Below are 25157 nucleotides of genomic sequence, written 5' to 3'. Positions count from 1 at the left end.
CGCCGAGAGTAATTTAAATGGTTAACTAGACGTGCAATTTCTGTAGAAATTGCGTGGGAATGCTGAAAGCTGAATGCTAATATTTGAATGCATGTGTAATGCTTGTGAAAAATATGGAATGAAACTGAAAAAAAACTGAATGTGAAATGACATTGAATTTGTGCTGTCAAAGTTAAAGCGTTAAGTTGTTGTTTGATCACGAAAAATATGACAATAATAATGTATTAATGCAGATTAATATACACTTGATTTTGACCGCAGATGACCACCTTAGCTTGATAGAGGATGATTACGTTAAAGGTAGCGCAGGTTGTGTTTGAACAATAAACATAACTACATGCATTAAAGTAAAGCATTTGATAAATGTTTGCGTACGGGGTCTTTTTAAGGATAATCGAAAAATGTGGAAGACATCCTCATAACATTACACGTAGCACGAATTAAGCAGGTCACTGACAATAAAAGACGCTCTTGAATATTTTCATCAAGGTTGAAGGAAGCTCAAGAAAACATCAAGAAGATCACGGATGACAAGCGAGTAGAAACAAAGAAGATCAACGCCAACAGTCTGGTAAGTCTTGTTTCCGCATCCAGAATTGTCCGTGTATTTGTGTTCCTCGAGCGTGTGCGCGTATGTGCTTCACAGAAAGACAGACTGCGGCAAAAGGAGTCGAGTGCGCCGTCCAGCTGAGCGAGCTGAACCCGAACGCCGCAGCGCTCACCTTTTTTTTTTACGTCCCGAATCTGCTGCGAGGTTTCACGGCTGACGCGAGAACAAAGTGATGAGAGTCCGAAAGGTCAAAGGTGGATCTCATTCATCCGGCATGGCGCGACCTCTTATTGGCCAGCTTGTGAAAAGGTCTCGCTTGCGGGGTCACGTCATGGTTCTGCTGACAAATCCAGAGAACGGATTTGCTTCCTCGTCTGTGCTGACAATCACGTCAAGCTTGTTGTAGCTGCTGTTTGAAATGATGTCGAGCGTCTTTCCCGTTGTCCGACCTCAGCTGCTAATCCCTTTTGAAGCACTTTTCTTGCGATGGCTAGATTGCCCCACGTTTTGTCTCCGAAAGTATATACGCTCCTCATTGAAGGAAAGTCTATTTATGTAAGAAAGGATTTATTGAACGTACATGACCTCATCACTTGTTCCCTTGAAGGTTAGATAGTTTTATGACGTAGGATGTAATTGAGTGAGAAGCGTTTATTTTAGCATGCTTTAGCAGCTTTTTTGGATCGCTTTGACAATGCAGGGTTTGCAATCTTTAAGCCCAAAGCCATGATAATACCTCAGAGAGACCTCCATTATATTACATATTATAAAGACGCATGTCCAGTCACCCTTTTTTTACCCTCCACCTGTGCCATTTATTTTGTATGAAATCAAAACTAGCGCAAAACTGGAACAACATAAGAAAGGTGAGCTGCTACGCCAGCTCTGTAATTTTATGGAATTGTTTTAAATTTCAAGAATAAAATTCCGGGATGGTGACACAACAGAAGCTCTGTCTTGATTTACTGCTTCCAGTATTTTAAAAATGCTACCAAGAACATGATATTAATGCAAGAAACGTGTTGGCGTTTAATAACTGAGTAAGAAATGAGGTCATCGAATCTGGCCTCTTTTTTTTTTTTTTCGTCGTGAACATTTCCTGGAAGGTTCTTCAAATAAACGATTAGTGTCGTAAACATGTGGAACTTGTTATTGGGAGTTGCGTTAAGACAGCGCTGTTTGTTGGAATGTGCGGCTATCAAAATGGAAAATGTTACTTGATTTGCTGTGCCGTCAATTTATTTGCTCTACAACTCACTTTTATTATTTTACATAATAGGAAGTCTGTTGTGAAGTCATTGTGGAAAAACATTCTTTTTTTTTTTTTTAATTGTGTCAGTATAACAAAACAATGGTTGAAACTTTTTTTTTTTTTAAAGAAAATATGCCTTTCCAAAGATCATTTCACTCATGAATTAATATTTGTATTATTGTAGTTGTTTGTTTCAACTCATTTATGTCATGTTTTAGTTGTGTGGAGGTGGGATTTTGTTTTCTTTTGGTGTTTTGTTATGTATTCCTCGTTTCATCCCTTGTCTCGTTATGTCTAACCACGTCCACCTGAGTGTGTCTTCCCTCCCTAGTTTGTTGTCCAATCAGCTCCCCAAGCCACGTGTTCTTGCCCAGGTGTCTCTTGTTGTCTCGTTACCATGTGTATTTAGTTCCTCTGCTTTCTTTCACTTCTTGTTGAGTCATTGTTGTCATTCCCATGTTGCTGTCCATGCCGTGTCCTGTTTCCGTTGCTTTAGTTTGTTTATTTTTTGGACCTTGTTCATTTCGTTATTCTCACAGAGTACCTTGTTTGCCTTTTTTTGTTAATTAAATCCCTTCTTTTTTTCTTTTTTTTTTACCTGCATTCCTGCCTTGTTTTTGTTACCCCCTGCGTTTGGGTCCTGCCTCCTACACCACCAGCACCTGATAATGGGGTATATGCCACGGAAGAGGCGGGACGTGATTTTGCACATCAGTTTGTTTCCGGTTCGGGTTGCGAACGCGTAACCGAGGGGCACAAACTAGTCGGAAGCACAAGTATTTTTGACGCAGTCCACACGTCGCAAATTGAACCGGAAAGACATTTAGCTACGAATACGATTTAGCTTAACAAACCCATTTAGCTACATCGTGTTCATTTTTACAAAGACAATTTTAAAATCACTATTTGTACAAAAGACTCAAGTATTTGTTTCCTTTCTGGCAGGCACTGTTTGCGCGTCTGAGTTTGGGTCCTCGTAAGGTTGGTGTTGCGGTCGAGCGAGAGGGAGAGAGAAAGTGACCAGCTCGACGTGCCGTTGTGTTAGCAGTTGAAGCGCGCCGTAGTTAATATTTATTTACGCTGTGTTAAGTTTCTTAAGTTGTTTCTGTGTCTTCCTGACCTAGTGTGCGTTCATGTGACGTGAGTGGCTATCACCGTTTAATGTGTGGCATTCATTATTCACAGTTTAGTAACGAGTGTGCGTTAGCATTAGCATTAGCTGGCATTGAGTGGCCTCGAGTGTGATGTTATATTTGATTTAATATGCATATACCTTCCGACAGTTTGTAATTGGGTTTATTTCTTTCTCTTTGTAGAGACTACACACACACACACACACACACCTACCCACCCACATACATCCTTGCACAGTAAACCATCCACAATCCATACACAGCAGTTATTGGAACATAACCTCAGGACAATGAAACACAAGTGGACTAATAATGAGCATACTGGACTTTGTTGGATTTCTTGGAATGTTATATAATCAAATTGTTGGATAAAGTGATCACATTTGCTGCCTGCCGCCTACTTATTCCGCCATCTTGACTTCCGTGCCTTCCAAGCATCCTGGCCACGAAGTGGCGCTCTGGTCGGCGCCCCCAGCTCAGTGAAATAGAAGTTTGAACCAGCACATTATAGTCAAGGTGCTATCGACATAGCCTCCCAAACACAATTGAACATATGAGGAAAGCATTTCTAAAAAGGATTTAGAAAAAGATGTATCGGCGATTTTAATGTGTAAATCATTTTGCTTACGTTACGTTAAGATTTAAGTCGTGAACAATATTCCAGAATCCATTTATTTTCTATTTGTAGGGATAACTTAATGAGTACACCAAACATCCTTTACATGTAACAGCTACATATTTCATATTCTTTCCTCACTGTAAATTTATATGTCTCATAGGCATCCAGCTAACCAAAACTCAACATGTTCACATTAAGGTTAACTTAAAACATGAGATCTAAAAAAAAAAAAAAAATCACATTTTCCATTTACAAACGTTGCTGTTCGTTCTCCCAATTCCACACGGTGGAAACATAAAAAATGAACTTAATGTCTGAGTGGTTTCTTAAATAAGCCGAGGTGAGGAAGTCGTGCATAAAACGTGCGCGTTAGCGTGCAGCCAAGTGCTTCCATTGCAGACGTCTTCAAACTGGGAAGGGAAAAATATCCGTTGTGCTTTAACATTATGAGTCCACGAGTGCTGAGCGAAAGAAAAGTGGGGAAGATTGCATGCAACTTTCTCCAAACGGGAGATAAAACCATGTGGCTTCCCCTCTTTCCACAAATAAGCATGACAACATGAAGATATATGAGGTGCCTCATAGGCTAAAAATAGCCTTTACCTCTCTCACATACACGAGTAAAACATCACACACTAACACGTCTTGTGCTCACCAAAAAACAACCAAAAAAAAAACAATTTAAAAAAAAAAAAAAACACCCCAAAAAAACTTACACTTTTACGCTCTTGCACAAACTCTCATGCCCAATAACCTCATACACATCCAAAAAATGTCATCATAAAAATCTCTCACTAAATCACACTCACCATATACTCTCACAACCACCAAAAACTCACACGAACAGAAAATCTCACTCTTTAAAAAAAAATCTCGAATTCACACACATAAAACATTCTCACACATAAGATCTCTCAAAATACACATCATAGTACTCAAACACATACACCAAAAAAAATAATTAATTATAAAAACCTCACACTCAACAAAAAAATATTACTCCCATGGAAGAAAATCACACCATATACTCTCACATTCACCCAAAAAAAAAACTCACACCTGGACAAAATGTGATTCATAAAAAAAAAAAAAAAATTCACACAAAAACTTCCCTCATTCCTCTCAGGATCACCTCTCCCACATGTCCAAAACTCCAGCCTTCACCAAAAAACTCACGTAAATACCCCAAAACTCACAGTAGCTGATGAGCTGATAAAAAAAAAAAAAACATAAAAAAAAAGTCTCTTATAAAAAGACTCACACTGAAGAAATTAACTCTTACTCAAAACAAAAAAAAACTCACACTTCTCCCACTCACAAAAAAAAGGATTCACACTCAATAAATTACTTTTCGCAAGTGGCCAAAAATCTCACAACACGCTCACTGAAAAAAAAATTACGCTCACAAAAAAATTGAAGTTCAACAACAACAGAAACAGTCACACTAACTTCTCACCCCCCTCAGAAACACTCAGAAACGAACCTCTCGCAAGTGGCCCCAAAACCTCTTACAGTCACAAAAAAAAAAAAAAAAAAGTGAACAATCTTCATACTCGGAAAAAAAAAAATCGCACTCTTTTGTGTGTATATATGTATACATGTTTTGTTTGGTTTTGTTTTGCATGCTTTTGGGTGAGTGTGAGAGGGTTTTGGGGGGGCATAGTGTGAGGTAAATGTTATTTTGGGCCAATACACCTCATAAAGAAATAATGGTTACGGTTGACTTGAGTGCAGGCTAGTCCAGGTCTATGGAGATACAGCGACACTGTTTAACGCGCTGGATGCGTTTCTTCTTGGTGGGCGGCTGCATGTCCGGACAGTTCAAAGTAAAAGTCATGGTGGTAAAGCGCTTGGGTTTGCAGAAGGAGCACGATTGGAAGGCGCCCTCCTCCCTGCGGATGTGTCTGGGGATGTAGAAGGAGTTGCACTGTCCGTAGCAGAAGCGGTTGATGATGGTGCGGCTGACGCAGCCCTCCTCGTGGATGGTCTGCTTGAGGGGCTGCGTCTTGCACCAGTCCCGTTTCAAATACTGACGCTCGGTCACGTGTAAAGCCTCCTGGCTGGACTCCAGAACTTCGTCGGCCGGGGAGGACGAGGCGTGCCGCTGGCGGGACCCGGAGCCGGCTTGCGGGGGTCGAGGAGGGTGCCGCTCCGACTCGTTGGGGCTGCTTTTGTCGGGATGAGGAATGGCGCCCTGGGAGCCTCGGTTTCTTTTGGACTCCCCCGGGGACGAGAGCAAGCCGAGGATGAAAAGCAGGGTGCACATGATACGCGTCGACTTGCCCATCCTGGGCAAGAAGAAAAAAAAAAAAACACGCGTCGTTTGGTGTAATTACGCACAAGTACCGTAAGCTTTTACGCAGCGCAAAAATAGCTTTTGTGGTAAAATTATAGTATGTTAACTGTATTACTATCACAGTTAAAATAAAAATAAAAATAGATAGCATTGGCTACTACAGTGTCATAATGACAAATTCACCGACCTGCAATCCTCAATGCGATGATGTTTGGATCCTGTCAGCTGTATAGCACCTTCCGTGGGCAGGCACCCACTCTCACTGTCGACTTCACACTGTGGGGACGGTGGCAGGATGGGACACTAAAAAGTCCTCCATAGACTTGAAGGGGGCACGGGAGTCATTAGAAATTGCTCCAGCGCCGCACTGTCTCCCCTTTAAATGTCTGCCAGCTGAGATTCGAACAACACTTCTCCCCACGTTATTGGCTAACAGCGATATGGAGAAAAGCGAAACCTATCCGCCCCCTTAAACACTCACATCGACCGAAGAGGGCAGGACAATTGAATGCATCACAGGAACCGTGGGACAATAGGAGTACACATGAACGCATCACGGGGCTCAGGAAAGCAGGAGGACCACTTCGCAGGGGCGTGGAGGACACTTGAATGCATCATCGGGAGCAAGTAGGTTTGACAATTAAACGCATCACAAGGATGAAGGAAACGGGACATGAACAAAGTGGGTCGCTTTGCTTCCACCGTCAGTCACACTAACTAACCCACATCATGTTCAAGTTTAAAAAAAAAAAAGTAAAAAATGTGTCTATTCCAAACATACCCAACGCGCAAACAGTAGCCCAAAGGAAGTCTGTAGAAGTGAACATTTGAAAATGTAAATACTGGCAGAGAATTGCAAACTAAATTCACTATGTTCACTAGTTAGCCACTTAAAACATGCCTGACTTTAGAAACATCCCCGCACCCAAGGTAACTAAAAAGGGGACTCGGGGGAAAAAATTGTTGCATATTTATGTTTTTAAATTATTGGGAGAAATCACATGAATAATGTCCCCAAAACGTACTGTATGTATAACATTATTAAAGTTAATGTGAGCTTATTCATTCATAGCTGTTGTCCATAACAAGACAAGCAGCAAAAAAAAAAAAAAAAAAACAGCTTGTAAGATTAAGTGATAATTTGCTAACCTCGCTACTTTGTAACTATAATACGTAACTTTTTTTTTTTACTAAAAAAAAAAAAAAAAAGACTGCTCATGCCAATTTATGACCCTTACCAGCAACTTTGTTTTATGCGAGAACAGAATTTGGCAACAACATACATTGAAATACATGGACAATTATTTTTTTAAATATTTCTTTTAAACGTCATAAAAATATTTTTAGAGTACATAAAACAATATTAAAAAAAAAAAAAAAAAAACTCGAAAAAAGTCCAATTTATTTTGCAGCGTATGTGGCACTGAACAGTACAACTCAGAAACGACTATGCAGCACCTCCTAGTGGCTGCTAAGATATTGCCCTCTGCGCAACAAGTTGACAGTTTTTTTTTTAAGAAATACTTTTCGAGTTTTTGTTATGGGTGTTTTGTTGTATTTTCTGATTTCATCAAGACCGCTTTCCTTTAAAAAAAAAAAAAAAAATCAGAAAGTGCACTTTTTCGTTACAAAAATAAAACTGCAACAAAATACCACATTAGCAATTGTAAACAGTAATAGCTATAGAATGCATAAATAAAAGTAAAGGCAGCATACGATTTCTTGCCCGTCGACCAATAAAAAAAAAAAAAAAAAACAACAAACAGAATACACTACAATCTAAAACCTACTGGAAAGCATCATAAGGAAAAGGCACATTTCTTGAGAAGGCCATGACAATTCAAGCTACAAATAAATTAAATCCCACATCAATGAGGTTCAAATCAAGTGTAATTTATGCTGGCAATGATTACAAATCAACAGGCTTGGTAGCTGGCAGCAGTCGTGGTTGGTTGAGAGGGTTCCTGGGCGAACCCCGGTAATGTTGCACCTCGTTCTCTGCCAGCTTCTGCGAGTCCACGTGAGCCCTGATTTGGTTCTTGTTGGTCACGTCGCCAAGAGCGCAAATCTTGCTTTTAGCCGCCAATGCGCTCGACTTTCTGGGCGGGACCGGGGGTGGTTTCTTAACAGGCCTTGCGCTGTTCAGAACGTCTCCCTTGGACGTCTGAAGCTGCGGGTGCGGGGACAGGCCGCTCTCCAGGCTCACCGCTCTCGCGCCTTTGATGCCTCGCGCGTCCGAGGGTCTCCGGCTCTCTCCGAGGAGAGAGTTGATCCTGCGGACCGTTTGACGCACGGGGGTGCGCTGGAACTTGAGCGGCGACCTGACATGTTGGGCCTTGGGGGACTTGAGCGTGAGCTTGTTGAAATGCTGAATGTGGTCCACTACGCGGGGATGGCGGCGCTCTTGAGTTTGTGGCGGCTGCTGTCCAATTTGGAGGCCAGGCTGTGGCGAAGACGGTCCTGGCGAGACACCCAGACTGAAGTGTGCTGGACTTTGCACGTCCAGAGCGTCAATCAGCCTGCTGCAGTGAACCGGCTCATCTGAGTCGGCGTCGGCAGCGGTGCAAAATGAACCCTGAGTGGCACTCACTGGACTACAACTCCCAGCAGGATCTAAAATCAGACTATCAATATGCAAAGGTGATAACGCGGCGACGTCAAATGTAACATTTAGCTCATGGTGAGTTGGAAGCTTGGGAGGGAGCAGGATACTTTCTGCCGGCTCCGTTTTCGACTCGCGTGTTCGAGCTCTAGATTTGGCGAGGGTGTTCTGCGAAGGCGCTACGGTAATGGAGGATGCGCTTTCCAGGCTCTCCGCACTGGAAGCGCAACACAGTTTTTTGGACAGGATGGAGCCAGTCTGAGGTTTGGACGCGACGATGGCGGGCCCGGACACGAAATGGCTATTCAGATGCACGCTCGTGGGCGTATCGGGGAAGGAGCCTCGGCTGAAGAGCTTTGCTTCTGCGGGGGTCACACCGTTCCATGAGGTGTGGTGGGTGCCGGGTTCACATTTGGGGGTCAGCAAGTTGTCCTCAGACTTGCTTATAAACTTTGAACCTGTCAAGGTGGGACAGTAGCAGGAATTAGTCAAGCAAAAGTATAAAAGGGGAAGTCAAGCCAAATGTTTTCTTTAGTTGTATGTGCCCTTACTAGTCTAAACATCGGAGGGGGCGGCCATTTTGCTACTTGCTGTTGACTGAAAATGACATCACACTTGCTTCACCAAACAACCAATCACGCCTCAGCTTAAAAAAAAACAAAAAACAGGTGAGCCGTGACTGGTCATTGCCTGAGCAACTATGATGTCATTTTCAGTCGATAGCATGTGGCACAATGGCCGCCCCCTTGACATCTTATTTAAAATACCAGAAAGTTAGCATTCTCCTGACCTTAAAATTGATGTCATTGCTTTAACAGGCAGGAACGGAGTGTGCTTCAGAGTAAAAATCATTTTAGAATTTGCAGCTTGAAAACGTCAAATGGAGTAAGACATGGTTGTACCCCTTTAAATTCTGTATTGCGAATAAGTATAAAGAAATTCATTTAAAAATGTTGTATAATATCTATCCTTGTAATGTCACAATCTCCAATTTTGCAGATATTGACATGAATTGTTCATTTTGCAACAATTTTTTTTAAAGATGAGTTGACTGCAAGTTTTTCTTGTTATATATTGGTTGATTTGACCGTTGCAAAAAAAAAAAAAAAAAAAAAAGTCTCCCCCTGAGATGGCTAAAAACTTGTGAATTTTGCTGCTTAACTGATAATCCAAAAATGCAACATTAATCATAAAACCATGTTTAGAGTAGCGTTGCATAGAACATATTAATTTGTCAGGATTTTTTGTTGTTGTTGCAGAGAAACAAGCATTCTGAGGTACTTACCGTTGGACTGTGCATTTGTGGGCCGAAGCGACGGCTTGAACGAGGTCTCTTTGGTGAAAGAAAAACTGGTGGCGCTCTCCTGGGTGGCGAGTCGCCAACCTATGGATTCAGATCCCTACACCAGCAAGCGGCATGGAATGAGAAATGAAAGATGAAATAGATGTCAGAGGACTTTTTAGGATTAGTACATAGTGTTAAATGAACCCACAGATGTTACCCAGAATGCAACATTCCTTGTTAATTGGATGGCTTTTGGGGTTAGTTCTTCAGAGGATGAGAGAAATCACTCAGAAGAAATGAAATGAGAAATTGCTTTTGATGGTCAGCAACTTTTATTAAGTCAAGAATTAGATTACATTTAATTGTAAAACATTTGTTTTATCAAAATTATTGCACTATTTAAACAAGCTTTAACCGTGGAATGTGCAGTATAGTAGTGTTGTGCTTGACTGGGAATTGGGCATCAAAAATATTGTTCAGCTTTGTACCATACCCTACCCCAAATTTAAACATTTGAAAACAAGAAGAGGAAGAATCGTGCATGCATTCATCAACTTTAAAAGTATTAAATGTAAGCGCAGTCGCCACAAAAATGCAACAGTTGACCCCATATGTAAACATGACTTGAATTCAAAAATAATTTCTTGGCGAGGTCGAAGATGACACGATTGTTCATTCGTTGACTTGTATCAGGCAAGCGCACTTACGACGTCTTTGTGGCTCCTCCCAAAACTGAAGCGCTGGCGCAGAGACTTGCGCGGTGCTTCTTTTTTGTCCACTTTTGGAGAAAAGCAGCCAGCTCGTCCAGATTCAACTCTTGAATGGGATAGAAATCAATTAAATGTGGAAGATTAGCCATGAAAAGAACATTTTTCTTTTTCTGGAGTTCATCAGCTGCAATTGGTTTACATTTACCAGTACATACATTGCAACAGATTTTGTTTATTAAATCTACTCTAAAACAACAGTTGGATGTAGGATTCTGCCTTTACAAAGATTTACTTTCCACTAACCAGTCAAAAATGCTATTAAAAAGTATAGGTCATCTCATTGTTTTGTGTGGTTCTACATCAGGGGTCAGTAACATATGCTGGCAAAAGACCCATTTTAGGCCAAATAAATAACAAAAAAAAATGTTTTTTGGACATTTCATAGTGACTTGTAAATGTTTTCTTTTCTGCCTTTTTAAAAGAAATGTTCTGGCTTTTTTTGCAATTTCACTGACATTATTTCTTCTTTTGTTTTTGGACATTTTGTAATTATTTTTTAAATATTTTCTTTTCCGCCTTTTAAAAAAATCAATTTTGTGATTTCTTTTAGCAATTTCGTGGCTATTTTACAGTAATTTTCTGCTTTTCCACTTCCTCTGCACATTTTATGGTCATGTTTTTGGACATTTTTAGTTCATTTTAAAACTTTAATCTACCTTGCGTCTCTCTTTCTGACAAATTAAAATTTTTCACTGATATTTGTTGAATATTTATTCAATTGTTCATTTTTATCTAAATCATGAATTCATTTACAGACTATTTAATCTAAAAAAAAAAAAATGAGTTTCTACTATTATTTTTAGAGATACACAGGGGGCCACAGGAGAGGGACTAAAGAGCCACATACGGCTCCAGAGCTGCAGGTTGCAGACCCCTGTTCTACATTATGATATGGCCGATGTGTAAACAAGAAAACAAACGCTAGCTGGAAATGAATACCTGCTAACTACATGCCTGCCGCTCAATCGTCTGCTCTTTCTTCTTGCTGAAGTGGCCGCCTGCCTTTGATACTTGCCAGCAGAGGGCAGAGTACTTTGAGATGAATCCAACACTCCCGACTCACTGCAAGCTTCATATAGAATAGAGAGAACGCTCTTGAAGCAAAGCACACATTAGAATGTTTTGCTAGCCTTTGGAGAGCAATCCAAAGTACCTGATCCAGGGGTGGAGGTGCCGCTGAACAAGGAATTGGGCAGCAGGTCCATCCCAAGATTCTTCTTGACAGATCGACGTTTCTTGTTTGAGAATCCAAAAGAGTAACCGGGATCTAAAGGAAGTTTTCGCTTGGTGGTTGGTGTCGCAATCACGGGAGTGATGGAGGAAAAGACTAAAACGAGAGAACACAAAAATAACGTTTATCTACTTGACGGACTTCAGCTAAACAGAGTGAAAACAAATTCACGTCTTACCTCCAAGACTGTGTCTGTGTCTCCGCCTCATCCCTGAGTTTTGGTCAAGCTCCTGAAGCTCACTGAGCACGGGGGACAGAATTGCCGGCTCACAGTGCATCATGTCTGCAACCTTCTCTTCAAGGAACTGCGGCAGCACACCTGCAGCCGAAGAGAACATTGTGAGCGCTAAAACAGGCTGACGCTGAGAGGAACAGCAGCTGAGGCGTGTGAGGCGGTACCAAAGTTGTGGGCGTGCTCGATGAAGCAGTGAACAACTGCTGTCTGCAATCGGATGCGTTTTTCTGTATTGGCGTTCATCTTTTCTGTCACTTCTCCACAGTGGAGGAGATTGGGGGCCAAGATTACAGACAAGTTTGCACTGTCCATCTTATTCTCTGCACTCCTGGAATCAAATGGCCAAATGTGGCATCACATCAACATTAAACGGAAAAAAAAAAATGCAATCACCTCTTGGAGACATTTTTGAGGAAGTCAAAGAAGTGGCGCAGAACACCGAGGCTCCCGTCAGGCAGGACGCAAGACAGAAGTATGGTGGCGGCGGTGCGCTCTTCCTCTGAGGCGAGCTGCTGGGCCTTGAGGAATGCCTCCTGCAGCTCGGTGGGTAGCACGGGTTCTGGCAGCTCCCGGAAGAACTGCTTCACCAGGCCGGCCACGTCGCAGGGAAGCGCAGAAGACAGGCACTCCTCACCTGAATCTACTATAGTCTGGAAACAGACAACATTTAGTGTCAGAAAGCCCTTTCAAGGAGTCCAGGTCACACAGTCAGAGCAAAGGCACCAATCACTCACCCGCAGGGCTTTGAGGCGAACAACAGAGCCTGATTTTCTGAAAAGGCCTTCTGTGTCGACATGCGCCTGCAACATCATGCATGCGTCCACTAGAAAGCTAGGAGAGCACAGATATGATTTGTTAGTTGCCACTAGTATACAATATAGCAAAGCATCCGAAATTAAATAACCTGACTTGGGCCACCACTCAAAAACACTTTTAGACTGTATTGCTGTGATGAATAAGTGTCAAAGGGATCCTCAGTTTACAGCAGAGTTACATCCCATTGACACAGATTTATCCAATCTAACCAATGTGTTTTATTTGTATTGTACTGTATTGTATTGTATTGTTCGATTGGCATTTTATTTTATTGAGGAGTCAGAGCTTTCCATACGTCACCCTAACTTGTTTTAATTTCTGGTCACTGTTTACCGTTACACACTTATCTTTGTTGTTATTACTGGTACCTTTACATGGTATTATCATCACTAAAACATACAACAATCCCAAGAATGACGGCCTGTTTGACATACGTGGCATTTTATTTAAATTACAATTACAAATCTCTTGGGGCCTTTAAAAGAACTTACCGTGGCACACGCCCGCGCGGCATGTCATAATATGGTAAGCTCTCCAATGGTACTCCAAAGACCTTTGTCTGGGGGCAACAATTAAAAAAAAAATAAGATGAGAATGAGAGAAGCCCACACTGAATCAGTCATATTAGTTACAGCATTGCATCCTTGAGATTCTCAATTGAAACATGTCAAAAATACACACTTTACTATGTTTTAACGTAGGCTATACAACATTCCGCAGTGCTACATGCTGTTAGAGGTGTTTCTAATTTTGGGAGATTTTACATCTCCATCTTATTGTATTAGAATCTTGTCCAGGTCTTCTACAATGAGCATTCTTTGCATTACTGTCGGTTTATGCCACAATACTTTGGAGCTAATCCAAAAGGGGAAGTAAAACTTCGTTTGAAACAGCAAGAAGCCTCATGATCACAAACCTTGTGACTCCTAAAATCGAGTTAAAAAAAAAAGTTCGTCTTGGAATCTCTCCTCTCTCTTTCTTTTATATGCTGTTGTGTTCTGTCACAACAATTTCCATTTTAGGTTTATGAGAAAATTATGTCTTGTTTGAGCTGGTTTGTGAGGGGGGACGCATGATGTAATCACAAAACAACCAAAAGCTTTTAAGTCTAGTTTAAGTAACAGCCAAAACATAAAAATAAATCATGCAATATGATCAACTCACCGAGTTGGTTGCCGCTGACTTACAACTGGCTTTGTTTTTGTTCCAGTTCTTTGTCTTGATCCCATACGCTGTGCGGAGATGTTGCAGAGCCACTAGGCGAACCACAGTTCGCTCTTCGACCATCATTTTAACCTCCTACCCTGCTACACTACACACTAAAAAACAACGTTCACCTTCTCAAAAAAAGCGAGGAAGCTCCTTTGCGTTCGCTATCTTGAGTTTTTATACAAACTGTCACGAAGTCGTCGTTACTTAAATAACACGGAAAAGCAAACACTCACGAACATGAAGAGCAATAACTTTAAAAAAAAAAAAAAAAAAAAAAAAAAAAAAAAAACGTTAGGCAACGTCACCCAACAGAAAAAATATATACACGCCGCAAACAAAAAAAATAGTATTATTACTCAATTCAAAAACTAATCTATACCTCTAAAGCAGCGACCTCTTATTCTCGTACCGATTTCATTGATTAGCTTTCCGACTACATTGCCTTAGTTTGTAGCCATTTGGTGGAAAGAAAACGGCCTTCTTGACTGTTTCCGCAGTGCTTTCAAAATACAGTGCTGTCTGCTTACTGCACTCTCATTGGCTGGAAATGTTTGAATGCCATTTACTGGTGCGCTTGATTTAGTATCCAAGGCGGCTTTCATGGGTGGAACGATCTTTTTCCACACTCTTTCAACGATTTTTTATTTTTATTTTATTTTTTTACACTTTATTGTTATATCAAAAAACGAACGTTGAATTATATAGTACTGTACAACATGATACAAATTACATAGATACATTTGTTGCTTCATCCCCTTGCTTGATCCAGCAACTAATCCAGCCAGCCAGCCAGTATTTTTTAATGTTTGTGTTTGTTTTACAAGGATGTGTAGTTCTATTATACAGGACGTGCGTACTTTAGCCAATGTGGGATTTTATACCGTTGCTGGTTGTTTGGAGGTCCGCTACTTTACTTCCAGAAGGTTTTAGTGTCATCTGAAATGATTGTATGTTGTGGCGTAGGGTTCTTCTGTGTATTATTATTATTATTATTATTATTATTATTATTATTATTATTATTATTTATAGTTTATTTTCTAGTGTTAACTGGGAAATGTTGATTCTGAAGTGTTTTTATGAGAGTGTATCATTTTATGAGTCCTCTCTTTAAAAAAAAATACGACAGTACATCACAGTAAATAAATTGTGCCTTACTATACTCGCATTATTGCATACACTCCAGTTGGTGGCGGTATTGTAACCTCGAGCCTGTTTGTAAACCGCAATTAAAAGGAAAGGAAGAAAACAAGTGTCATACTTCCGGGTTGGAGTTATTTGGTTTGGTCGTTGTGTCATGGTACCTGTCATTTTAAATCCTAATGCTAATTTTGGAATCATTTAATTCTATTCGATACAAACCATTCGTGTTTTCTCTACATAAAGTGATGCAGTATGGCAGCAACCGCGGCTGTTGTCAGTCGACGTATCCTCGCGGCGTTAAGGGCACACACTTGGAGAAATATTGACGTAACAGGCAGCCGGCGGGTGTCTACGGCGCTGACAACCAACCTCGGCGACAACACACAACTGGACCGCAGGGCTCCGGCGTGGGACAAGGGATCGGGAAACGACCGCACCCACTCCCACCTGCTTCAGTCGTTGTCCGTGGGTTTGGGACTGTGCGCTTCTGTCGCGCTGCTGGACGGTCGAGAGGATGGCGGACCCGCGACAGAGTCCAAATCACGCGGGTTACTTGAACGCATTCTGTCGTCAGCTGAGTGCGCTTCTCCTTTTAAACCCGACACTCCTCGATATAAATACAACTTTTTAGCAGATGTCGTGGAAAAGTCCACGCCGGCGGTCGTCTACATCGAAATCATGGGAAGGTGAGGTGGCAGGTTGTCGCTGGCATTTTTTGGGGTTTAAGTATTTGATAAATATACTGTGTATTTTTTTTCTTTTTCTTTTTTTGTAATAGACATCCATTTTCTGAGAAGGAAGTGGTAGTTGCCAATGGCTCAGGTTTCATTATCAGCAGCGACGGCCTGATCGTGACCAACGCTCACGTGGTGGCCAACAAGCGAGGGGTCCGCGTCAAGCTCACGAATGGAGACGTGTACGATGCCAAAGTGCAAGATGTCGATCAGGTGGCGGACATCGCCACCATCAAAATCTCTGCAAAGGTGAGCAAAAAGAGGAAACGTTAGGTCAACATGCCTCCCATGAAGTCATGCAAAGTAAAGATTGAAACATAAAACTGAAAATTCTAATGTTCCTCGGATTTTTTCATATTTCTATTTTACAGGACTGATTTTTTATTAGCTTTAAAAATATGTGTTTAAACTGAGAACCATTATGCAATGTATTTCCGATTCTGTCCACAAGGTGGCACGTCTGAGCTTCGAAAGTTACATGAATTGTATTTATTACGTATAGAAGCATTATTTCAGTGGGTCTGGGGGCCTGCAGGGGTCTGTGAGCCATAACGTCACATTCCACAAAATCATTTTTAACAAATTATGTTGTATTGTTGTGTTTTTTTTGTGTGTTTTTGTTTTATTATCTTATATGGTTGTGACAAATCACATAAATGTAATTTTGAGCTCTGTCATGGTCTTTTCTCGCTGGTTGGCGTATTCTCAACTTCGGGTTATGATGTCCACCTAACAGTACTTGTTTGAGGATTTTATTTTGCAACACAGGCTTAATTTGCCCCCCTCACCCTTCCCAACAGAATCCTCTACCGACTCTCCCGCTTGGTTGCTCGGCTGATGTCCGTCAAGGAGAGTTTGTGGTGGCCATGGGAAGCCCGTTTGCGTTACGGAACACAATCACATCAGGAATCGTCAGCTCAGTGCAGAGGGGCAGTAAGGAGCTTGGCCTGTTTAACCGCGACATGGAGTACATCCAGACTGACGCGACGATCAATGTGAGTGTGAGCTCTGGAATATTTGTGTTTTTCTACTAATGGGTCTTGTTTGTTTGTTTTGCAGTTTGGCAATTCCGGAGGTCCTCTCATCAACCTGGTGAGTTAGCTCTACTATCAAAATCACAATTTTGATTCGCCTACATGAATTTGAACAAGCAGGAGTCGGTTGGAATTATTTTTCTAACATGATTTTCACCTGTATTTAGCACTTTAACTCATTCACTCCCAGCCATTTTCACAGAAGCAATCCCGTTCGCTCCTGGCTGTTTTAATGAATTTTGACTGATTTTGCAAGGCCCACAGAATATTGTGTAAATTGCTATAAAACCATGGAACCTATCAAAAGAAAGATTTAAAGTCTCTAATTTCATCAGGGGGGGAAAAAGTATGTTTCTATCCGTTTCAGTTTTGCAGCAATTAGCATTAGAAGGGAGCTAAGTTTAATCAGTTTTCACAAATCTATTTAAAATTGTAAGTACTGTAATTAAGCTTTTTTACTCGATGGCCCTGGTTGCTCTCCTTTGCTCTGCTGCCACCTGCTGGCCGTTTGTGTAATAACTACCATTTCTGCAACCGTTCTTTACAGTTGAAAGGCTGCATCAAAGCCTTCTGTATGACCTAGCATAAATAAATAAAAAAATTTTTAAAAGTATAAATACGTCTTTGGGACACTTAAAACATAAAAAAAAACGTATTTACACGTTATTGGGAGCAAATGAGTTAATATGCATTTTTCCTCAGGATGGTGAGGTCATCGGGATAAACACGATGAAAGTCACTCCAGGCATCTCCTTCGCTATACCGTCCGATCGCCTGAAAACTTTCCTTGATCAATCTGCCCAACGAAAAAGTATAAACATGTTTTTCTTTTTCCTGTAGAGGAAGTGAAAGAGTTCCTTGAAAAGGCTAAAACACTGACACACCCTGTTGTTCCAATATTAATTGCAGGTTCCTGGTTTGGCGGGTCCGAAACAAAGCGGCGGTACATTGGCGTCATGATGCTAACACTGACCCCGAGGTCAGCTTTTTAAGTGCAAGGACAAAAAAAAATAAAAATAAAATGTCAATCCGGTTTAATTGTCAACTGAAACCTTTTCTGTGTTGTTGTTCTATGTGTCTTAGCATCATTGCTGAGCTGAAGCTGAGAGAGCCAACTTTCCCGAACGTGACACATGGAATTTTGATCCACAAAGTGATCATAGGCTCCCCGGCGTGTAGGTAAGCAAACAGATGACAATGGATCACAAAAACTATTCCATTCTAAATACCGTATAATTTATTTTGACCTGCACTACTGATCTTAAAGGCCCTGGGCAGATTAGATTAACATGGCAACACAGAGGCTGATTGAGGAGGAGGGGGGAATCCATTACACGTGGTCGTTTAAAAAAAAAAATGCCTTACTATACATGGTCATTTAAAAAAAAAAAACAACACCTTACTATTCGTGGTTGTTGTTTTTTTAAATAAAAAAAAAATCTACTAAATGTAGTTGTTTAAAAAAACAAAAAAACGCTTTACTATACGTGGGCGTTTTGTTTTTTTGTTTTTTTAAATGCCTTACTATACATGGTCATTAAAAAAAAACAAAAAAAAAACACCTTACTATACGTGGTTGTTTTTTTTTTTTAAATAAAAAAAACATCTACTAAATGTAGTTGTTTAAAAAAACAAAAAAACGCTTTACTATACGTGGGCGTTTTTTTTGTGTTTTTTTTTAAATGCCTTACTATACATGGTCATTAAAAAAAAAAAAAAAACACCTTACTATACGTGGTTGTTTTTTTTTTTAATAAAAAAAAAAAACACCTTACTATATGTAGTTGTTTTAAAAAAAAAAAAAAAACGCTTTACTATACGTGGTCGTTATTCATGGTCATTAAAAAAAAACAACAACAACAAAAAAGCTTTACTGTACATGATTGTTCAAACCAAGTTTTACTCATCCCTCATTCTTTGTCAGATCCGGCCTGCTGCCAGCAGATATTATACTGGAGCTCAACGGAGTGAAGGTGAAAACCACAGAGGATGTCTTCACGGCCGTGCGTAAATGTGATAAGATCACTGTTGTGGTGCAGAGAGGAGAAAAGCAGCTTCAACTGCAAATGACTCCTGAATACACAGAATGACAAGCTACTGCCAAGACACCAGCCAAGCCACTGCATCATGTACTTGAGTAAAACTGTGCAGCCTGTTAAGTCACCATGGCTGCCTGGTATTAAAGGGGACGTTAACTTTTCAAATCATTATTGTTGTATTGTTTATGAAAATGTGGGAAGAAATATCTCTTTTTAAATGTTTTGAAAGTATTTTATAGTGTCAGTGTTTTTTTGTGTTGTTTTTTATCTCACACATTCAATCGCCTCCACTTCCTGTTTGATGCCTCCTGACAAATTAAGTTGACACACAGGAAAAAAAAAAAGAAAAACAAAACGGCTTACTATATGTGGTCGTTTAAAAAAAAAAAAAAAAAAAGCCTTACTATACATGGTCATTAAAAAAAAAAAAAAAAATGCCTTACTATACATGGTCATTTAAAAAAAAAAAAAAAAAAAACCTTACTATACGTGGTCGTTTAAAAAAAATCCCTCACTATACATGGTCATTTAAAAAAAAACAAAAAAAAACAAAAAAAACACCTTACTATACATGGTCATTTAAAAAAAAAAAAAAAAAAAAAACTACGTGGTCGTTTCAAAAAAATGCCTTACTATACATGGCCATTTAAAAAAAACAAAAAACGGCTTACTATATGTGGTCGTTTAAAAAAAAAAAAAATAAATGCCTTACGATACATAGTCACTTAAAAAAAAAAAACACCTTACTATACGTGGTCGTTTATAAAAAAAAAAAAAAAAAAAAAAAAACCTTACTGTACGTGGTCGTATAAAAAAAATGCCTTACTATACATGGTCATTAAAAAAAACAATGTCATACTATACATCGTCATTTAAAAAAAAAAAAAAAAAACACCTTACTATACGTGGTCATTAAAAAAAAAAAAAATGCCTTACTATACATGGTCATTTAAAAAAAAAATTTTTTTAAAAACGCCTTACTATACGTGGTCGTTTAAAAAAAAATGCCTTACTATACATGGTCATTTAAAAAAACAAAACACTATACCTGGTTGTTTTAAAAAAAAAAGCCTTACTATACATGGTCATTTAAAAAAAATAATAATAATTACTATACATGGTCGTTGAAAAAAAATGCCTTACTATACATGGTCATTTAAAAAAAAACAAAAAAAAAAACACCTTACTATACAAGGTCGTTTAAAAAAAAACGCCTTACTATACATGGTCATTTAAAAGAAAAAGAAAAAAAAACGGCTTACTCTATGTGGTCGTTTAAAAAAAAAAATGCCTTACTATACATGGTCATTTAAAAAAAAATTTTTTTTAAAACGCCTTACTATACGTGGTCGTTTATAAAAAAAATGCCTTACTATACATGGTCATTAAGAAAAAAGAAAAAAAAAACACCTTACTATACGTGGTCATTTAAAAAAAATGCCTTACTATACATGGTCATTTAAAAAAAAAAAAACACTATACCTGGTTGTTTAAAAAAAAAAGCCTTACTATACATGGTCATTTAAAAAAAAAAAAAAAAAAAAAAAAAACGCCTTACTATACGTGGTCGTTTAAAAAAAATGCCTTACTATACATGGTCATTTAAAAAAAAAAAAAAAAATACTATACATGGTCGTTGAAAAAAAATGCCTTACTATACATGGTCATTTAAAAAAAAAAAAAAAAAAAAAACACCTTACTATACATGGTCATTAAGAAAAAAGAAAAAAAAACACCTTACTATACGTGGTCGTTTAAAAAAAATGCCTTACTATACATGGTCATTTAAAAAAAAAAAACACCTTACTATATGTGGTCGTTTAAAAAAATGCCTTACTATACATGGTCATTTAAAAAAAAAAAAAAAAAAAAAAAAAAAACACCTTACTATACGTGGTCGTTTAAAAAAAAAAAAAAAACGCCTTACTATACATGGTCATTTAAAAGAAAAAGAAAAAAAAAAGGCTTACTATATGTGGTCGTTTTAAAAAAATGACTCACTATACATGGTCATTTAAAAAAAAAAAAAAAAAACACCTTACTATACGTGGTCGTTTAAGAAAAAAATGCCTTACTATACATGGTCATTAAGAAAAAAGAAAAAAAAAACACCTTACTATACGTGGTCGTTTAAAAAAATGCCTTACTATACATGGTCATTTAAAAAAAACAAAAAACAAAAAAACAAAAAAAACACTTTACTATACGTGGTCGTTTAAAAAAAAAAAAAAACGCCTTACTATACATGGTCATTTAAAAAAAAAAAAAAAAAAAAAAAAAAAACTTACTATACGTGGTCGCTTAAAAAAAACCGCCTTACTATACATGGTCATTTAAAAGAAAAAGAAAAAAAAAGGCTTACTATATGTGGTCGTTTTAAAGAAAAAAAAGCCTTACTATACATGGTCATTAAAAAAAAAAAAAAACACTATACGTGGTCATTTAAAAAAAATTACTCACTATACATGGTCATTTAAAAAAAAAAAAAACACTATACCTGGTTGTTTAAAAAAAAAAGCCTTACTATACATGGTCATTTAAAAAAAAAAAAAAAAAAAAAAAAAACGCCTTACTATACGTGGTCGTTTAAAAAAATGCCTTACTATACATGGTCATTTAAAAAAAAAAAAAACAATTACTATACATGGTCGTTGAAAAAAAATGCCTTACTATACATGGTCATTTAAAAAAAAAAAAAAAAAAAAACACCTTACTATACATGGTCGTTTAAAAAAAACCGCCTTACTATACATGGTCATTTAAAAGAAAAAGAAAAAAAAACACCTTACTATACGTGGTCGTTTAAAAAAAAAAAAACGCCTTACTATACATGGTCATTTAAAAAAAAACGCCTTACTATACATGGTCATTTAAAAAAAAAAAAACACTATACATGGTCGTTTAAAAAAAATGGCTTACTATACATGGTCATTTAAAAAAAATAAAACACTATACCTGGTTGTTTAAAAAAAAAGCCTTACTATACATGGTCATTTAAAAAAAAAAAAAAAAAAAAAACGCCTTACTATACGTGGTCGTTTAAAAAAAATGCCTTACTATACATGGTCATTTAAAAAAAAAATAATAATTACTATACATGGTCGTTGAAAAAAAATGCCTTACTATACATGGTCATTTAAAAAAAAAAAAAAAAAAAAAAAAAAAAACACCTTACTATACGTGGTCATTTAAAAAAAAAAAACACTATACGTGGTCATTTAAAAAAAATGACTCACTATACATGGTCATTTAAAAAAAACACCAAAAAAAAACACCTTACTATACATGGTCATTGAAAATAAATGCCTTACTATACATGGTCATTAAGAAAAAAGAAAAAAAACACCTTACTATACATGGTCATTGAAAAAAAAAAGCAAGTTGAACAGTGGTCTACCGTCCGCCGCCACAAGCTAGCTCTCCTAGTTCCCGCTTGCAGGTGATGTTTCTCGTCCGGACGAGAAAGTTTCTTGTCCGGACGAGAAACTTTTCTTGTCCGGACGAGAAACTTTTCTTGTCCGGACAAGAAAGCTTCTCGTCCGGATGAGAAAGTTTCTCGTCCGGACGAGAAACATTTAAAAAAAAATTTTTTCTCCCATGTCACTTTAGGGGCTCCGTAATATGTAGTTGTTTAAAAAAAAAAAAAAAAACGCTTTACGATATTTTAAACGACCACGTATAGTAAGGTGTTTTTTTTGTTTTTTTTGTTTTTTTTTAAATGACCATGAATAGTAAGGCTTTTTTTGTTTTTTAAACGACCACGTATAGTAAGGCGTTTTTTGTTTTTTTGTTTTTTTAAATGACCATGTATAGTAAGATGTTTTTTTATTTTTATTTATTTTTTCTTAATGACCATGAATAGTCAGGCTTTTTTTTTTAAACGACCACGTATAGTAAGATGTTTTTTTGTTGTTGTTTTTTTTAAATGACCATGTATAGTAAGGCATTTTTTTTTTTTAAACGACCATGTATAGTAAGGCGTTTTTTTTTTTTTAAACGACCATGTATAGTAAGGTGTTTTTTTTTTGTTTTTTTAAATGACCACGTATAGTAGTAAGGTGTTTGTTTGTTTTTTAAATGACCATGTATAGTAAGGCATTTTTTTTAAACGACCACGTATAGTAGTAAGGTGTTTTTTTTGTTTTTTTTTAAATGACCATGTATAGTAAGGCTTTTTTTTTAAACAACCAGGTATAGTGTTTTTTTTTTTTTAAATGACCATGTATAGTAAGGCGTTTTTTTTTTGGTTTTTTTTTCAATGACCATGTATAGTAAGGCATTTTTTTTAAACGACCACGTATAGTAGTAAGGTGTTTGTTTGTTTTTTAAATGACCATGTATAATAAGGCATTTTTTTTAAACGACCACGTATAGTAGTAAGGTTTTTTTTTGTTTTTTTTTAAATGACCATGTATAGTAAGGCATTTTTTTTTTTTTAAACGACCACGTATAGTAAGGCGTTTTTTTGTTGTTGTTTTTTTTAAATGACCATGTATAGTAAGGCATTTTTTTTTTTTAAACGACCACGTATAGTAAGGCGTTTTTTTGTTGTTGTTTTTTTTAAATGACCATGTATAGTAAGGCATTTTTTTTAAACGACCACGTATAGTAGTAAGGTGTTTGTTTGTTTTTTAAATGACCATGTATAGTAAGGCTTTTTTTTTAAACAACCACGTATAGTAAGGTTGGTTTTTTTTGTTTTTTGTTTTTAAATGACCATGTATAGTAAAGCGTTTTTTTTTTTTTTTTTTTTAAAGAACTACGTCTCGTAAGGTGTTTCTTTTTTTTAATAAAAAAAAAAAAACGACCACATATAGTAAGGTGTTTTTTTTTTTTTAAATGACCATGTATAGTAAGGCATTTTTTTTAAACGACCACGTATAGTAAGGTGTTTTTTTTTCTTTTTTCTTAATGACCATGTATAGTAAGGTGTTTTTTTTTTGTTTTTTTAAATGACCATGTATAGTAAGGCATTTTTTTTCAATGACCATGTATAGTAAGGTGTTTTTTTTTTGTTTTTTTTTTAAATGACCATGTATAGTGAGTCATTTTTTTTAAATGACCACGTATAGTGTTTTTTTTTTTTTTAAATGACCATGTATAGTAAGCCGTTTTTTTTTCTTTTTCTTTTAAATGACCATGTATAGTAAGGCGTTTTTTTTTAAACGACCATGTATAGTAAGGTGTTTTTTTTTTGTTTTTTTTTAAATGACCATGTATAGTAAGGCATTTTTTTTCAACGACCATGTATAGTATTTATTTATTTTTTTTTTAAATGACCATGTATAGTAAGGCATTTTTTTTAAACGACCACGTATAGTAAGGCGTTTTTTTTTTTTTTTTTTTTTTAAATGACCATGTATAGTAAGGCTTTTTTTTTTAAACAACCAGGTATAGTGTTTTTTTTTTTTTAAATGACCATGTATAGTAAGGTGTTTTTTTTTTCTTTTTTCTTAATGACCATGTATAGTAAGGCATTTTTTTTTTAAACGACCACGTATAGTAAGGCGTTTTTAAAAAAAAATTTTTTTAAATGACCATGTATAGTAAGGCATTTTTTTTAAACGACCACGTATAGTAAGGCGTTTTTTTTTTTTTTTTTTTTTAAATGACCATGTATAGTAAGGCTTTTTTTTTTAAACAACCAGGTATAGTGTTTTTTTTTTTTTAAATGACCATGTATAGTAAGGCATTTTTTTTAAATGACCACGTATAGTAAGGTGTTTTTTTTTTCTTTTTTCTTAATGACCATGTATAGTAAGGCATTTTTTTTTTAAACGACCACGTATAGTAAGGCGTTTTTAAAAAAAATTTTTTTTAAATGACCATGTATAGTAAGGCATTTTTTTTAAACGACCACGTATAGTAAGGTGTTTTTTTTTCTTTTTTCTTAATGACCATGTATAGTAAGGTGTTTTTTTTTTGTTTTTTTAAATGACCATGTATAGTAAGGCATTTTTTTTAAATGACCACGTATAGTAAGGTGTTTTTTTTTTCTTTTTTCTTAATGACCATGTATAGTAAGGCATTTTTTTTTTAAACGACCACGTATAGTTTTTTTTTTTTTTTTAAATGACCATGTATAGTAAGCCGTTTTTTTTTCTTTTTCTTTTAAATGACCATGTATAGTAAGGCGTTTTTTTTTAAACGACCATGTATAGTAAGGTGTTTTTTTTTTGTTTTTTTTTAAATGACCATGTATAGTAAGG

At 37.2% G+C, this 25157-nt stretch overlaps 4 protein-coding genes across 5 annotated transcripts in view; 2 read left to right on the top strand and 2 right to left on the bottom strand.

The window, feature by feature from the left end:
* LOC144031450 (formin-like) overlaps positions 1–1545 on the top strand; it is a 53753-nt gene extending 52208 nt beyond the window's left edge. Inside the window, exons 16-17 of one of the 2 annotated variants that reach the window (XM_077538619.1) lie at positions 490–571; positions 647–1545. In XM_077538619.1, coding sequence (XP_077394745.1) covers positions 490–571; positions 647–691 — 127 coding nt within the window. In that variant the 3' untranslated portion in view covers positions 692–1545. The remainder of the gene's footprint in view (positions 1–489; positions 572–646) is intronic. The other variant, XM_077538618.1, reaches the window with a different exon arrangement.
* Positions 1546–2871: 1326 nt separating this feature from the next.
* LOC144031487 (gremlin-1-like) lies at positions 2872–6271 on the bottom strand. The gene is made up of 2 exons (XM_077538699.1): positions 6038–6271; positions 2872–5842 (listed from the first exon to the last, which is right to left on the bottom strand). The coding sequence occupies exon 2, from the start codon at positions 5839–5841 to the stop codon at positions 5290–5292; it is 552 nt and encodes a 183-aa protein (XP_077394825.1). The 5' UTR covers position 5842; positions 6038–6271; the 3' UTR covers positions 2872–5289.
* A 964-nt stretch (positions 6272–7235) lies between these two features.
* arhgap11a (Rho GTPase activating protein 11A) lies at positions 7236–14526 on the bottom strand. Its single transcript, XM_077539887.1, has 11 exons — positions 13954–14526; positions 13281–13348; positions 12708–12804; positions 12367–12623; positions 12138–12301; positions 11917–12057; positions 11661–11834; positions 11447–11576; positions 10445–10553; positions 9738–9852; positions 7236–8910 (listed from the first exon to the last, which is right to left on the bottom strand). Exons 1-11 carry the CDS (start codon positions 14077–14079, stop codon positions 7760–7762), a joined length of 2532 nt encoding a protein of 843 aa, XP_077396013.1. The 5' UTR covers positions 14080–14526; the 3' UTR covers positions 7236–7759.
* Positions 14527–15238: 712 nt separating this feature from the next.
* Positions 15239–19179, top strand: LOC144031984 (serine protease HTRA2, mitochondrial-like). Its single transcript, XM_077539559.1, has 8 exons — positions 15239–15827; positions 15920–16124; positions 16676–16870; positions 16935–16967; positions 17612–17720; positions 17819–17888; positions 17993–18088; positions 18834–19179. Exons 1-8 carry the CDS (start codon positions 15394–15396, stop codon positions 18997–18999), a joined length of 1308 nt encoding a protein of 435 aa, XP_077395685.1. The 5' UTR covers positions 15239–15393; the 3' UTR covers positions 19000–19179.
* Positions 19180–25157: the final 5978 nt, after the last annotated feature.

The sequence above is a fragment of the Festucalex cinctus genome, chromosome 12, assembly GCF_051991245.1.
Source record: "Festucalex cinctus isolate MCC-2025b chromosome 12, RoL_Fcin_1.0, whole genome shotgun sequence".
NCBI lineage: Eukaryota > Metazoa > Chordata > Actinopteri > Syngnathiformes > Syngnathidae > Festucalex > Festucalex cinctus.
Note: the sequence above shows the minus strand (reverse complement) of the source record. Positions and strands in the feature narration are given on the sequence as shown.

What these genes read in the sequence shown, in the direction of transcription:
- LOC144031487 (XM_077538699.1), bottom strand. Translation starts at nt 5,841, where the DNA reads ATGGGCAAGTCGACGCGTATCATGTGCACCCTGCTTTTCATCCTCGGC.
- arhgap11a (XM_077539887.1), bottom strand. Translation starts at nt 14,079, where the DNA reads ATGATGGTCGAAGAGCGAACTGTGGTTCGCCTAGTGGCTCTGCAACAT. An exon ending in ACACAGACACAGTCTTGGAG is followed by an intron (nt 11,835 to 11,916) that starts GTAAGACGTGAA and finishes CTCTCGTTTTAG; the next exon opens with TCTTTTCCTCCATCACTCCC. An exon ending in GGAGGAGCCACAAAGACGTC is followed by an intron (nt 9,853 to 10,444) that starts GTAAGTGCGCTT and finishes TTGCTGGTGTAG; the next exon opens with GGATCTGAATCCATAGGTTG.
- LOC144031984 (XM_077539559.1), top strand. Translation starts at nt 15,394, where the DNA reads ATGGCAGCAACCGCGGCTGTTGTCAGTCGACGTATCCTCGCGGCGTTA. An exon ending in CCATCAAAATCTCTGCAAAG is followed by an intron (nt 16,125 to 16,675) that starts GTGAGCAAAAAG and finishes CCTTCCCAACAG; the next exon opens with AATCCTCTACCGACTCTCCC. An exon ending in AGACTGACGCGACGATCAAT is followed by an intron (nt 16,871 to 16,934) that starts GTGAGTGTGAGC and finishes TTTGTTTTGCAG; the next exon opens with TTTGGCAATTCCGGAGGTCC.